This window comes from Centroberyx affinis, unplaced genomic scaffold (genome assembly GCF_046629955.1).
Source record: "Centroberyx affinis isolate AG114_WGS23_722 - 3 ecotype Tasmania unplaced genomic scaffold, CSIRO-AGI_Caff_v1 ptg004894l_1, whole genome shotgun sequence".
Taxonomy (NCBI): domain Eukaryota; kingdom Metazoa; phylum Chordata; class Actinopteri; order Beryciformes; family Berycidae; genus Centroberyx; species Centroberyx affinis.
The window spans coordinates 546-14,256 of record NW_027282399.1 but is presented as its reverse complement, the minus strand read 5'-3'; the positions used below and the strand labels follow the sequence as shown (position 1 = coordinate 14,256).

The window sequence follows — 13,711 nt, the reverse complement described above, 5'->3', positions numbered from 1 at the left end:
CCTAATATCCCTCCATCCATCCCAAATCTATCTACTCTTATCTCCTTGTCTTTCTCACACATCTTCTAAACAATCCCCCCCTCTTTTCTTCCCTGCTGTCCTCCTATCCATCCATCTCATTCTCCACCCTTCTATTCATCTATTGTTATCTCCCTCTTCTTCTCTGCCTATCTATCCATCTCCCTGCTCTCTCTTTTAGTGTTCTGCAATCTGTCTCTCCCAGCCTTCCTCCCTCTTGTTTCTCCCCTGTCATAGACAATCTTCCTATCCTCCTTCCGTGTTACCCCCCCCCCCCCCTCTCTCACACACACAAGTTGTCCTCCTATTTATCTCGCTCATTCAGTCCCCTCTTTCCCTCCTTCCATCCATCCTGTTGTCGTCTTCCAGACAGTCGTGACAGCGGGGGACAGACAGGGTCGGGGCACCTGGACTTACCACCACACACCCCAGCCAATCACTCTGTGGCCCGCTGTGTGTGTGTGTGTGCCTGTGTATAGGTGGTTGTGCGAGAGCAGGACATGAAGACTTGAGTGTCAGTGGGTGTGGTGTGAAATGCACACACACACACAAGAACACACCGTTTGAGCAGATGACTAGGGAAACAAATACAGAAAAACCTTGTTAAAATGCTGTATATTGGGGAAACTTGTATTCGTTTTCAATTTTATCTGACCATTGAAAACTTGACTCAACTAAAGTAGTGCAACAAGTCAGTGATCTACAACACAAGTGAACTCTTACACCCTGGTATCAATATTCTCTCTCGCACACTCTCTCTCTCTCCCCATCTGTTTCTCTCTCTCTTGCCAGACAAACCAGTAACAGCATCAGTAGACTCCCACTGGATCCATGCTGTCCCATGCCAAATGAATATATGGTAATGTACTGGTCTCTCTCTCTCTTTCTCTCTCCCTGCTTCGATCTCCCCTTTCTTAACCATCCCTCACTTCCTCACCCCCTTCCCCTTATCTGTCTAACCTCAATCTCCCTTCCTCCATCTCTTCCTCTCTCTCAGTGTGAATGGTAGCGAGGCCAGCCAGGCGGCTCTCTCATGGGGTGGAGAGCCAACATCTGGTGGCTGGCTCAGATCAAAGTGTTCCTCTGGAAACACACCAACACACACACACACACACACACACACACACACACGCACACTACTGCCACCGAACAGCAGGGGACAGTTGGCACTGAGAGGTAGGCAGAAATGGAGAGAGTGTGTGTTTGTGTGTGTGAGAGAGAGAGTGTGAGTGAGAGAGCAAAGACAGAGAGAGAAATGGATAGGCCTACTGAATGGGAGTGCGGCATTTGAGGTAAGCTGCAGCAAGGGAGAGCTTTACAGGTTATTTAGGGACACAGGAGTTATTTGGGGAGAAAGAAGAAGAGCGTGGACGAGAGAGAGGGTTGAAAAGAAACTACGAATATACAAGAACTGTCAAAGTAACTTTTGACAGGCTAGCGTCGCCCCCCACGCCACTGTGACTCCTGACCAGATTTTGTCCAGACCCACCTTCCTTGCACTCCAGGGCCACCCTGGACTCTAGGTTGTCCATCTGCAGTTGCAGTCGTTTGAGGGTGCGGTCGGCGTCCCGCGACTTCCTCTTATACGCTATCAGCACCACGATGATGACCAGTAGCAGCAGGCCGCCGCCCCCGCCGATGCCAATGATGGCAGGCAGGGTGAGCAGGCTGTCGGAGTAGATCTGCAAGGTCCCCGGGGAATACTCGAAGCCTCCGACACGCACCTAAAGGACACACACATATGGAAATGTTAAGTTCTCCTTTTGTTTAACAGGTGGATGAATGAGTTAAATAAAAACACAGAATTGATACTGATGCTCACATACCTACAGATGTGGGAAAAGACAGAATGAAAGGCACAGGCTCCACACACATGCACACACAGAACAGCAACAACATAAAAAAACAACTCTGTTAGTCCCTGGGCTAGTATGGGTCTGTTTACAGCAATACTTGACAGGGCTCCAAGCCAAAGCTGTAAAGCGCTCTCATCTACATCAAGTAGCAAATGAATTAGCAGCTGCTACCAATATGATAACCATGTACCATGCACAGTGCTACAGTCGTACAAGAATTTTACAGAATCATCATTTTGGCATTTTCAAATTGTCCTACTCTACACAAGCTACAGTTTCACATGCTGATAACCAGTTTTAGACCTAAACCGGGCTACAAATCCAGTCATATATTAAAAACAATGCGAGTTGCCAATGCTGAACCAAATGCTGTATCCACGTTGGCAAACCAAGCTGTGCCAAGCTGAGCCAAAGCAGGCCATATCTGAGTTGGGGGGAAGCAACATCTGTGCCCCGGGGCAGTCTTTGGAACCACCAGAACACACACACACACACACACACACACACACACACACACACACACACACACACACACACACACACACACACACACACACACACACACACACACACACACACACACACACACACACACACACACACACACACACACACACACACACACACACACAACTTTCAATCATATCACTTCAAACCAGTCCTGGTTCCCCTAACATATGAATAAGAAAGGGCGGAATATGTTTTTTCCCTCTTCTCATTCCCTTTTATTCCATCTTCAACTGGCTTAGGTCTATGAAACGTACCAACTGGAGGAGAGTAAAAATAGACGCGGACCTCTCTCGCCCACTAGCCATTTTCTGGTCTCCGTTGAATATCAATACTGTTGAAATTCCCAGAAGAGCGCTAGCCAAACGAGACCATTCAACAGCCGCTAAGACATAAATGCAGTCGCAAACATAGCCAACAATATAAGAGACGGGATGTGTGTGTGCGCATGTATGTGCGCAACTGTATGAACGGGGAAGATAAGTCTAGTGTAATTGAAGAGATTTAGTTCTGATGGATGGGGAGGAAAGAATGAATGAAAAGGCAGGAAGTGGATTGAAATGAAGAAGGGGAATGAAGAGTGCACAGGAAGCACTGCAGAGGAAACAGGGGCTATAGAAGAAGACGGGATGAGAGGCTGAAAGAGTGTGAAAGAAAGACGCTGGAGTGGTGGGAAGAGAGACGATCGAATAGCAGGTAAATTAATGTAACAAAATTTAACTTGGAGAGACAAAACATGCATTTTCTGGAGTATTTCACAAACCCTGGTTAATGCCATGCTCAACCCAGTGAGTGACACCTCAGTTTGAAGGATAAGTTCTGCGATTCTGGACCTATATATAATTTCCCTTACATATGTACATGTAATATTTGGATCTGCATACAATATTGACTCCTAGGTCAGCTGTCGATTGAAACAGCGAGCTCCATTGCTAGGCCAACAATGAGTTCTTGCTGCCAACAATGAGTACAAACAGGGTTTTTCAAAATATCTCCAAAATATCTCCAAAAAAGCCAGTCTATCGATATGGCGACCAACTGACGTATTTATATCCACAGCCTGAAAAGCAGCAGCACCATTTCCACTCATGTCCATCCGCAAAACTAGATCACACTGCTAGTAACGCACTTTTACCCCACAGCAGTCTGTGCTGTGGCAGAGAAAAACAGTTCCATGATTTCCTGATTAGTGAAATGGCGGAACTGTGTCATGAAATCTGAGCTAATTTTAATTTATGTAGTTTGCAACTTTTCCATTTACTCTCAACTCCCCTGTAGAGACATTTTGACAAACCCCGTTTGGACTCATTGTCAGCAGCAAGAGGCCATAGCAACAGGAGCTCTCTGCGGGTGCAGGTCTGGTATGTAAGACACAAATTATATATAGGTCCAAAATCGCTGAACTTATCCTTTAACATAATGACGACAGACGCGTTACACCATGAGAAACCACACAACAGACATAAGAGTATGTTCCAGCCCCAAAATGACTGGTCAAACAGTAATGTACATGAGTAATGTAGGAGTACTTACAGTGACTTTGTGTTCTCCGGTCAGGTTAGGCCACTCACACAGCAGCTGGCTCTCAGACAGGGTGAGAACGCAGGGTGTCTCCCCGATGAGCACAGTGTAGTTCAGCTTGGTGTTACCTGGGGCCGTTGGAATCAGGTTACGCCCCTGGAAAACATACACAGACACACGGTTTCAGTATATATACATAAAGGAAAGATACATTAACTGTGGAGAAATCTCTGTCTACCTATACTGAAAAAGGTAAACTCCTCACTATGGAAGCAATGCAGCAGCTCACGTTGTGTTTCATATTGCCAAACCATGATCAAATCAGTGGCTTTAGCTGTAGCCTGTCACAGGTAAGAAAGCTGTGCAAAGAGGCTGGTTATGTGCTGTTTGGCTGAGGGTGGGGGTATGTGGGGGGGCAATTATAGGGGTATATAAATCGTACCGAAATCCCCCCTCTCTTCGTCACTCCTCTACTACCCCTACCCCTACACTTAACTCCGCCCCTCCTCACCCACCATGCTTTGGGAGGGGGGGGATTAATTGCTTGGAAAATCTCGATGCACGTCTAATTTCTCTGCAATTATTTAATAGGATGCCATTCCTGTGCTGCTTATTTCTGCAGCTCTTTACCCGCAGCACGGCGGTGCAATCAAAGCTTTTGATTATAGAATTTTTATTTAAAATTACGGGGGAAAGAAGCACAATTCTTCATTCCCAAAACTCCACCCTGATTGGCCAAGGGAAAAAAGGCTTTATTTTTCCATGAAATTGCATGATAATTTTCTCTCTCTCGCTCCTGAACCGCTTTGAAGTTCAAGGGGAGAGGTGACATGACAAAAGAGAGCGTGGGTGGGTGGGGCAATGCCTTTTTAAATGCACTTCGCATTCAAATGCGTAGGAGATGTGCCTCTATGGCTTAGAGTAAACATGGCTATGAACTCTCTCTTCAGAACTTATCTGATAGAAATCTGAACAGGTGGCAGAGCGGCGCATGGGTCCATTTTATAAACATTACTTTTCTTTGTGCCTGATTTTAAAGGGGGCGCTTTAGAAACTACTTTTAAAGGTCTCCAAACCCCATCGGAGATAGGAGGCGAAGAAGTAACATCTTTCAAGGTTGAGTCAAATCTGAAAGAAGACTGCGTTGAAAGAAAAGCTCTCAAAGCGAGGGAGGAGGGTGGAAACTGTTGACGCAGGAATGTTTGGAGTCATTTCAAATGGCTGTCAGTGCCTTATCATCTGTGTTGGATGCTGGCTGGGAGGTCGGCACAGCGTTTTCTAAAATGCCTATTTGTGAGATTGAGCTTTTCACAGCTAGACAATACTCAACATTAGTAGCATGCCTCTATTGCTATTGCTGCTCTACCAGTGTGCCAACTGAGTGTTAACATGCAAGACTATATGCAGCTAACCTTTTCTTGTCAAGAGTCCTGCTTTGTCCTAGATATCTCTTTCACATTAGGTCTCTTACAGAGCAGCCTTGGATAAAAATATTTAATGTAGATCAATTTCTACAGCACAACCTCTATCCTGAGACTGTCCACTCGATGAGAAAGGAGAGTAGGAAAGAGGCAAAGAGAAGAGAAGAGCAAAGGTAGAGAAGCATAGAGAAGACATAAGAAGGGAGGCAGAGCAGAGAAGCAAAGCCAAGAGAAGAGAAGAGGAAAAAGAGAAAGGGATGTGATGGATGTAAAGCAAAGGCAGGTAAAGGCAAGAGTACAACAGATCAATGCACAGAGATCCATACCTTGAGTATGAGGGGTGAGCTGGGCTTCAGCTCCAGCATGCCTGTGGGGCTCAGGGGTTCGAACACGGGGTCTGGGTGGTAGCTGAAGCTCTCGTTGACCACCAGCACAGAGCGCACGTCGTCCATGACGAAGCCGATCTCATCGGGACTGCTGCCTGCCTCCGAGAAGCCCTTGTCAGATCCGGCCACAGAGGGCGCCAGACACACCATCACCGTGTTGTTGACGACCGTACAGTTCTAGAGAGAGGGAGAGAGAGAGGAGGAGGGAGAGAAAGAAAAAGAGTAAGACAGAGAGAGAGAGAGGGAGCAGCAGAGAGTAAGAGAAATAGCGATGTAAGAAACAATATCATTTGAGTTAAATTACACTTGACCTTGTGTTTTAATTGCCTATCTAACAACCTAACTGCCTTGTTGCTACTGTCGTCTGCCATGGCATCGATTGACATCTACAATGACATTGATGTGGACAAACAGAAAAAAAATGTAAATCTTTGTATACAAGGTTGTGTTAACAAATACCAAAGTGGTCAACAACATGCATGATGGCTGAAGCAGAGGTCAGACTGAGGCATGCCATTGTTGTGACGTGGGTGATTAAATGTCTCCATAATGACATAATGAGGAAGAGGCAGGCTTAATAACATCAGTGTTGTAATCAGTGTTGATATCATCTCGAAATCCCCTGTGGGGCTCGACACTAAACTCAGTCACCGAAGAACAAATTAGACTGTAATGACATACAAAGAAACAGGAGAGGTTAGCCATTAGCCAATAACGATAACATGGCATGGCTAAAGAGACATCTGGGTAGTTTCACAGTGTGCCTTTAGCCTTATATTATGTGCTATATGTCACAGTCAATTTACTACCGCAAAGTAAAACCAGGAAGATCTGCGTGTATAGGTCAATGAAAACATGCATTTAACCAAGGGAAATAAAAATGATCGCAGATAGGGGAATGGAAAGACTGGATGTTTTTTTGTTTTTTTTTTGGCGGGTGGGGTGCGGGGTAGTGGGAGAAAGGTTAGCCAAGCCCCGTGGTGCTAGGTGAAGAGGAGGGGATTTGCCAGAGCGGCTTTATTGCTGGTTGACATTTCAAAGGTTAAACTGCTAAAAGGAAATTCAACATCAAAAACACAGAAAATAGGCCCTTGGCTGGGTGACCGACAGGTCAGGTGTGTGTGCGTTTCTGTATCCCAGGTGTGTCTGTGTGTGTTGTCTGAATATCTGTTTTTCCAGAAAGAGGGAGAAAAAAAGGAGAGAGAGCAAGAGAGAGCGAGAGAGATCTGTGTGTCTATATCTGTCCCACCCATCTCACTTGCCAAGTCATTGCTTTTTTTGTTTTGTCAATAAAGATTGTCTGCGGGTGTCTGAGTTCAACCACTTACATTGACTGACTTGGCAGCTCCGTACTTGGCTCTCATTTTGGGCTCCTTGATGGTTGCCAGATTGGTTCCAGTTATAGTCAACATGGTTCCTCCACTAGAAAAGAGAGAAAAGAGACATTAGCGACAGGAAATCCAGACAAACATCATTAAAATGAACCACATTGACAAGTTGCCATCGGACCTGGGAAAATCTAGTCACATATTCATGGATATGGATAAGGTACTTGTTCTTGCAGGGTCCAAGTGCATAAACTATTGAGCAAGCCTATCGGTTGAGTTAAATGTTAATAAATCTGTTCTCAGCGGGAGCCAAGAGGGCCCTCCAGTTGGCGATTTAATGTTAATGCTCGCTTCTGCTGTAGCTTTCCACCTGCTTATTCATTGCAGCCCATTTTCAGGTAATGATAGTAATGCCAAAGCTCTTGCATGAATGTTAAAAGCTCATTTAAACTGTTATCGGTGCTGGAGGGAGTAAAAGAAGCAAATATATAACATTTCTCCCGAAAACCAATCTCTGAAGTTTTTGGCCTCTCTTCATCGTCTCTTAAAAGCCAGGTGAGATATTTTGGGAGCGTACTCAAGGTGCGCTGTGGTATTTTTCAGCATGAGATACACTACCGCACAGTTGTCACTGATCTGACATGTTGTTCTGTAACCTTTACACCTGTGACCTATTCAGGTCTATGTGACGCTGACCAACAGAGACACAGGTAATACGGGTGAGAGTACCATTCCCCCACACCGACTTCTCGACAGCCTCTGCTGGCCTGAGAGGCTGAACTTTACCTGATGTGAGGTATTCCGACAGCACCTAAATCAGTTGGCATACAACCTAAAAACTGGAGTGTTTAAAGCAAGAGTCACCATCGGCTTAATCAACAGCAGACTCACAACATGTGAATGATCGGTAGCAGTAGCGACACTGACCATTTCATTGCTAGCTTTCATAAACACATGTAACAGCAAGTTGATACAATACTAAAACAGGCTCTATTGTTCATATTCTGTATCACTGTACCAAATCAAAAAAGCTCTCCTAAAAGATAGCAGCTGTTAAAAATGTCTGCCACTCATTGGCTCTGGTATCTATCCTCTAAGAAGTAACTGAGGCCTTTCTAGCTAACCAAACAAACACCAATCCATGGTGGAATCAGAGTGCCCTGTGATGTCAACATACACACACGCACACAAACACACAGGCCAGCCAAGAGAAAACATCCACATCCAGGTTGTTGGCTGTGTTTTGTGGGGGCCAGATGGAGCTGGTCTCTGGGGAAGGGAGGTGAGGCCAGGCCCAGGCCTCGGGGTGAGAGGAGGCCTTGTACCGGGGGGCTGGGGAGCTGGCAGGGAGAGCGAGTCAGTCGACTGAACAGCGGGGAAGCAGAGGAGGGGTTAGGGCCGCTGAGGAGCGTCGAGGAGACGGACAGATGTTGAAGTGGGTGGATTGGTGTGAAAACTGAGCAAAGGACTTCACTATTGAAGACTTTTAAACACCTTTCTGAGTGAAACAGCACAGGATAGAGCTGTGAGCATGTGGAGACAGCTGTGCACACAGCCCAGAATCACTGAAACTGCTTTGTTTCAATGTGTGCCAACGCCCCACAAGGGTTATTCTCAGATAGGGTAAGAATCTTTTCAACACATACAACACACACTACCCACTGAGCAATTTTACGTTGATTAGACGTTTAAAACGCGTCTAAATGGCCATAGCCGTCTAGGCTAAATTAAGTTTAAATGGGGTTGAAAAGTGAAAGTTTATTAGATGTCTATACATAGACAATATTATCCTGGACTATATGTGAGCTACGCATAGACGCAATGTTGAAATTACTTCTTGTGCTGAGATAATTATCTTGTAGGCTAGTCTACAGGACTTCTCTGGTGCATATTTTTGGTATTTACAGATGTTTATTCATTGTAATAATGTATTTACTGCTTGGTCTAAAATAGGTCTATACATAGCCGTAATGATCCTGGGTTATATGAGAGCTAAAGCATAGACGCGACGTTGAAATCACGTCTTTTGCTCAGTGGGTATATAGTGTATTTATTGTGTATTGTGTATGCTGTAATATATTGTGTAAACAGGATATAGTGTCATACAAAGTGTCTGTGTTATTCAGCTAAGAACCTCCAAGAGTCTCTTCCTAACACCCACAGCAGGGAGGGGAACAAGTCTCAGTCATGTCAGATTTGTGTTTTGGGCTGCGGTGGCTCGGCGCTGTTTGAAATAGCCCTAGCACCAGGGTCACCAAGGGGGACATGGCGACAAAATAGCTTGGTAAATACAAGCACGAATGGCCTGGAGAACCATGCACTTCCTCTGGGAGAGCTGAGCGAAACACCAAATACAAGGCGAGCGGTGAGGTCATTTCCCCCCCGAGGCTGCAGCCAACGCTCTCTTCTTGTTTCCCTCTACCTTTCACTCACCCCATTCCAAATGAGACTTCTCATCCGCTCACACCTCTGTCGCAAGATGAGGGACTTTCTGTCTCTGCAGGGAGACTTTCTGTCTCCCTGCAGAGTTTTAAACGCTGCTCCCATTTTCACCTCAACCCCCTGTGATGCCGGTGTAGTGGATTGTTCCCCTCCCTGGTGGACATTTTGTCTGGCGGCTAAATTTGTTTTGGACTGTCCTGAGAGATGCAACTGCCAATCAGATACCTGTGTTTCCTTAGAGGAATGTTTCTATGGCTCTGTCAGAGTTTGCAGAACTTCTTGCGTTAATAACAGCGTAAGACTTTAAATATCAAATAAATAGTCTTTTAAAACTCTTGTAAATAACAGTAACATAATGAAGAGTAAACAATGTAGAGTAGAGAGTGGGAAAGCTTCAAAAGGCAACAATGACAGCAACAGAACAACAACACTATAGTAAAGAGCTCAGAAATTAATGGATGAGAAGTTCCTGGAACAATATTATAGAAGTAAATGAGACAGTCAACAGCAAGTGTGTATGTATATGTGCTGGCTTCTTTTCGGAGCAGAGTAGTAAAGTTTCTAGGTCATGCTAGTGAGCCCATTAGCATTTGGAAGCTCCCTCCTTTTTTTCCACAACACAGCTTGTGTATGCATGGGGAATCTTCCTGTGGCTATGTAGTCTCATTTCAATAAGTCAAGTAATATTTACAGATGCATCTCCACGGCAGCTCATCAACTAGCACTGCACTGCTTCAGGAGCCTCCTTTCCCGCTGTTCGTGCTCTCAAAGATTTACTTTTGAAACATAAAGATAAACAGAATAAAGAATATGCCTTTGAATGCAAGACGAGTGTGAAAATGGAGAAGAATGTTTACTTAGTTTTGCTTCGAGACTGAGCCGAGGAGTATGCCAGCAGAATAAAACATTTATCGTCTTCTACCTAGAGTTCATACTTCAGATTAGCTGGCCATGCTCCTAGAGAAAGACATGAATGTATGGCACAACCACCACTAGGGATTAATAAATAATGGGTGAATTTCTTCTTTAATCTATCTATGAATCTGTACGTATCTGTTCTATACTGTAGCTGCACATCAAGCAGAATTGTACATCAAACACTTTTGTGCTGATGTATAGTATACATAATGTAAAACCCATATGCCAATGGATTATACAATGATGGCTGATGGAACTGATCATATGGTGCAACAATGGTTGCGGATTTGTACTGCATTAAACTTAAATTTATATTAAAATATAAAGTTTAATATTGACACATTTTCAAGCCTTTAATATGGATTACTTCTAGGGTTGACACACACCATGCACAAGATTTCTAAAATTAATCAATCACCCTGTTATATTTTCAATCATTGCGCTCCAAGGAGGTTTCTACGCAACACTGGAAAAGACATAGGATTTTCTCTGTGATCCAAAGTAACGTGGACCAGAGATTTTGGGCCATGTCCAGGGTTTACACCTCGACTAGTTGGGTAAAAAGGCTCTGTGTGTCTCCTCACCTGGCGATACTCCAGTCGGGCTCGATCTTGAGGATGGTGGGATCGTCGGTGTAGTTGAACTTGACCTCCGGGTTCCTCAGCTCAGCAGCGTTGATGTCCACCATGACCGGGGTGGTGCCTGAGGCCTGGCCCGCCGGCGTCACGCACACGATCTCCTTGCCAGTCCGCCTGGAAGAGGAAGGGAACGATGGAGAAGGAGAGATGTTAAATAGGACGACGGGAGCGTGCCACTCCTAAATTAGACTCTGTTCCAAGGACCTGTACCAAGACGTCTTGAGGAGAAGTTGACTCCCTGGCAGGCCCAGAGATAGACAAACAGAGAGTGTGCATGCAGAAAAAAATCCTACTTTAGTCCTTAAATAACACATAAAATATTCATCAGATATGGTAAAAAATAAGGCACATACACACACAGACAGTCAGCCATCTCCAAGGCCGACATCTTTCAGTCTGGCCAGCCGTGGTTTCATCAGCCCGTATCACAGAGTGCTGTACTTCAAAGCCCTGCTCTCTCTCCCTCTCTCTCTCTATCTCTCTCTCTCTCTCTCTCTGTCTGGCTGATCTGAAGTGGCAGATCAGGCTGGTCGTCTCTCTGTGTGATGTAACCCCCTCCCTAGCAGACAGGCAGCCAGCTGTGGCCTGCTGGGAAACTTTGTGCCGCTGCCAGAAACTTTGCGCTCCACTCCAGTGCCTCACTCCACTGTCCCCTCCCCGGTCAGAGGGGAGCGCTGTTGGCCGAGCAGTGAGGGAATGACCGTCTCCGGGACAGTGTGTGTATGTGTGTGTACCCATGTGTGTAAGCAGCACATTATGTAGGTGTGCACTGGGGGGGGGGGGGGGGGCATTGTGTGGAGGTCTGTGCATTTGCATGTCCATACAGTATGTAAGTAGCAAATTAACACTGTGTAAGGATGCGTTTTATGTCAGTTCATTGTGTGCGTATGTGCTACAGCACACTGCACGCGTGTGTAAACGGGTGTATGTGCATTGTGCGAGCGTCATGGCAGGCTGCGCGGTGTGAAATTTCCAACATGAGAAGAGCAAGCCGATCCGTACACAAATCCTCCCCCGTTATCTGCTGTGAAAGTGAAATCCGCAGAAAGACGGAAGATGATGGAGGAGATGAAAGGGTGAAAACCTATTTTGGCGGCGCTATCCCCGCGGCTTGTGGAGGGGTGTGGTGGGGTGTGGAGGGGTGGAGGGGTGGCTCGGCAAAAAACGGGGTAAGAAAGCAAAATGGGGGGAAGCTGGCGTTTTTTGCCGGGCACGTCCCTGCTGTCTCCCGGGGGGCGATTTCAACAGCGCCCTCCACTAACGCTTAGATGGAGAGGGGACTGAAGAGAAGAGGGGATGAAGATGGAAGAGGGAAAAAAGGAAGGATGAAAAAAGCTTTTCCACATTCCGCCGGTGCCGGGTCTCCATGGAAACCGTTTTCACAACACCGTCGCCATCGCGAATGCCTGTGGTGCCGCGTACGTATTTTTGACAAGGTTGCTGTCGCACAAAAGAAAGCCAAGAGGGGATACAGAGAGAAAGAAAAGAGAAAATGAAAGAAAGGGGGTTGCAGAGGGAGATAAGAGGATGAGTGACTCAGGGTAAATAGGTTTTGATTAAAGCGGAGGCCCCGCTGAATACAAAGACACATTAAAGAGATGGACTCAACCAGTTCATTACTTTGGCCATAAAGGTTATTGCTGCTCAGTGAATGAAAGGCCAAGACTATTATGTTCACCTTTCTGGGGATGTGCCACAGTACTTTAAATTGGCCTTTAATTTGTTCCTTTGATATCATATAAAAAGAACTTGATAGGTCCAAACTCATTAGTTTAACCTGTCGCTTTTTGCCCAAGCAGGAACACGCTATAATAACAACAATAGTGTTATATTGAATTTGCTCTGAAACAAAACAAAAAAAACACCCTTCCACCTCCTTCCCTAGCTCTTACTTTTATTTCTTTTCCCAGTATATCTCTCTTACATGATTGTCCTATGGAGACAGGAATATTTTCATGGCACTATGTCTCTAACCCTTGCTCTCCATACTATTGACTGCTTGCAATTTTAGTAATGTGGGAAATTAAGCTTATTCTAGTGTTACACTTATTCAAAATCAATCTGGACAAGGGTGTCAGCTACATGCAGAAAATGTGCAAGTGAAATATATTAAAATACTTCCTGTAAAGCTGATAGTCATCTTGACTACAGTAGCTTCTGCTTGGATTTTCCTTTCAGTCTTTTATCTAGGTGCTTGTTGTACAGGCGTGCTAACAATCTTCACTGTGAGGTTTCTTTTCTCTGCCATCTGCCAGACACCATACATGAGTGGATTTAGTCCAGAGCTCAGTTGGCTGTCAGTTTGCCAGAAAAGGACTAAAAGAAACAATAGAGTTCTTGGCTGGTGGAATTAGAGTCATCAACATATCAAATTGGATCCATGTCTCCTTTTCTTGAAATCCTGGAACAATCTCTTGCAGCCTGAGTGACAACTGAAGATAGCAGTGGTAGATTATTGTAAAAACTCAAGCAAAAAAAAAAAACCTTCTTGAATATGGGTTCAAAGCAGTCAAAATGTGAGTTACCAATTACCAGCAACACCATATCATTCCTTCCAAATTATAGTGGGTCATGCACTTCACAAACGCACTTAGTCATTCACAGAACAACTGAACGATGATAGCGGCTCCCCTGAGAAATGCTATACCGCCATTCTCACAACAATTGCTGTCAATT

The 13,711-nt window shown here is 45.2% G+C and overlaps 1 protein-coding gene across 1 annotated transcript in view; it reads right to left on the bottom strand.

Annotated features, from left to right (window-relative positions):
- The window catches only part of LOC139666242 (plexin-A1-like), a gene marked incomplete at its 5' end in the record, with an annotated part of 33,685 nt that extends 22,536 nt beyond the window's left edge, over positions 1–11,149 (bottom strand). Inside the window, 5 exons of the mRNA XM_071545378.1 lie at positions 1,508–1,742; positions 3,915–4,058; positions 5,650–5,886; positions 7,038–7,131; positions 10,982–11,149. Of these exons, the coding sequence (XP_071401479.1) occupies positions 1,508–1,742; positions 3,915–4,058; positions 5,650–5,886; positions 7,038–7,131; positions 10,982–11,149 (878 nt within the window). The remainder of the gene's footprint in view (positions 1–1,507; positions 1,743–3,914; positions 4,059–5,649; positions 5,887–7,037; positions 7,132–10,981) is intronic.
- Positions 11,150–13,711: the final 2,562 nt, after the last annotated feature.